The sequence below is a fragment of the Carlito syrichta genome, unplaced genomic scaffold, assembly GCF_000164805.1.
Source record: "Carlito syrichta isolate Samal-C Ts95f unplaced genomic scaffold, Tarsius_syrichta-2.0.1 Scaffold309155, whole genome shotgun sequence".
Classification (NCBI taxonomy): Eukaryota; Metazoa; Chordata; class Mammalia; order Primates; family Tarsiidae; genus Carlito; species Carlito syrichta.
Window position 1 is genome coordinate 370,186 of NW_007253251.1, and position 2,075 is coordinate 372,260.

Here is a 2,075-nt window from a genome sequence, read left to right on the forward strand (position 1 = left end):
CTGGGGAACCTGCCACAGCCTTCCCGGCCCCCCTCCGTCCCCCTTACACACCCCCCGGGGGGCTCTCCGCAGCTCCCTTCCACCCCCACCTTCTCCGAGAAATGATATTTCGATTTCATTGAGCACAGAACTCTCCCGCCCCCAGCCCGCGCCAGGCCTGCAGCCCCCGGGCCTCGGTCGCCTCGGCTCCTGTTTACTCCGGAATGTTTACTTCTCCGTAAGGCCATGCGGAGCCTATAAATAGGCGAGGTGGAAGCAGTTCGACTGCCAGATCAATAGGGCCCCGTCTCCTCGCCATTTCAGCTGAGCTGTCTTATTAATTATGAAAGGATTCACCTGATCCCTGGCAGGGAACGCAGCCTCCCGGCCCCTCTGCTGGAGCCCTTAATGGCGGTTCCCTCTCAAGCTGCCTCTGGCCACCGCAGAGGAAGAGGCGAGTCGTGGTTAGGGCCGGGCCTGCAGGGACCGTGGTTAGGGCTCCGACCCGCTTGGGGCGGGGGCCCGGCCACCGGCATTCTGTTTGCCTGTGCTTGCTCAGCCACGAGCAGGCCCAGCTCCTCCAAGCCTCACCTAGAAAGCATTTCTGTTTTTGAATTACTCGATTTAAAAACGACCTCCATCCTTTCTCCTTTAAGGGAGCAGGATTTGGGGGATGTGGCGGCGTCCTAAGTGAGGAACGTTCGCTGGAAGGCGGCAGGGCACCCAGTTGCTTTGTGAACTGGTGACTTTATCACCCGGCATCTTGTGTCCCTTCGGGTACCCAGAAAACTCGGCCGAGAACGCAGGCTCGGCGTAGGAAACAAATGACACCCCACTTCAAACAATAACTTTTATTTTATACTTCTCTATACTTTGTAGCAAATCTTTTTTGCTGGATTTAATTTATAATAAACTTTTTAAATTACATCTCTCTCTCTCTCTGTTTTTAAAATCAAGGCTCTTTTATGTGAAAATCTTTTTTTAACTATATTTTAGATTAACATTTAACATCCCCCCCTTGTGATCTATACCGTTGGATATTCGGGTATTACCGTATGTGTAACAGCTAAAACAAGAGAGAGGAGGGAAAATAAAGGCAGTGGACTTGGAAAGATGCGTCGACAACAGCAGGGAAAGCTAACCCCTCAGGGACCATAGCAGCGTTTCTTCGGGAGCCTCGACGGTGATACCAGCCATTTCCTCAACCCCGGCCGCTCTCCCTCCTAGCCTCAAAACACAGAGCCAGCCATCTGTCCTTTCGCTCTTCTCGAGGAGAAATGTGCAGTGGAAATGACCAACACAAGAGACTGTGGAGGAACGACGTGAGTGTGAGTTTTTCCCCGTGTGCTTCGCCCGAGGACATCGCTCTTGAATCCTCTCCCTGGCCTTCTGCTCTCCTCGCTGTCCTAGCAGGAGGAGCCCGTCATTTCTCATGCTATTCACATGATTAATAGAGTAGGTGGCCCAGGGCCGTTCCTGAGATTCTTTTGCCAAAAAAATAAAAATTTAAAAATGGGGGTGGGTGTGCCGTTTTCTTATTTGTGTGTGAAGACGGACTAAAGCTGAGGTCCGATTTGGGCTGTGCTTGCGCGCTCACTGACTGGGAACATGTGGCAAAGAAAACACAAGAAATCGAACGAAATCATAAAGAGAATCAGGATTTCCCACAATCCTACATGAGTGTTTTCAGCATCACAGAGAATCACAACGTCCCCAAAGAACGAATGGATCTTCCTCTCGGTTTCTGGGAGCATGAGGTGAGTGTGGGTGGGCGCGCGGGGGGAGCCGCCCCGCGCTCAGAAGGAAAGCCAGGTCGCTAAAGCTGCCGAGAGAGACACCAGGAGCACGGGGAGCGCCGGGAGCAGAGACCCCGCCGCCCCGTTGCCGCTGCCGCAGAGTTCGAATAAGCTGCCTTGGAAGTTGAGGTTTTTGGATTCTTTTCTCAGTTTATCCCACAAATCTTTCGCCCCTTCCTGGCAATCCGTAAGGGCTGTGACCGTGCAGCTGTGGAAATCCTCCCAGTATCTGGCGAGGAACAGAACAGAACAGAACAGGCAGGTTCACTTGGGGCCCGAGGAGGGTCCTGGGTCCACGTC

At 53.1% G+C, this 2,075-nt stretch overlaps 1 protein-coding gene across 2 annotated transcripts in view; it reads right to left on the reverse strand.

Annotated features, from left to right (window-relative positions):
• Positions 1-815: 815 nt before the first annotated feature.
• Positions 816-2,075, reverse strand: part of NRN1 (neuritin 1) — a 10,230-nt gene continuing 8,970 nt past the window's right edge. For both annotated transcript variants that reach the window (XM_021717010.1, XM_008066861.1), the window contains one exon: positions 816-2,004. In XM_021717010.1, the coding sequence (XP_021572685.1) occupies positions 1,776-2,004 (229 nt within the window). In that variant the 3' untranslated portion in view covers positions 816-1,775. The remainder of the gene's footprint in view (positions 2,005-2,075) is intronic.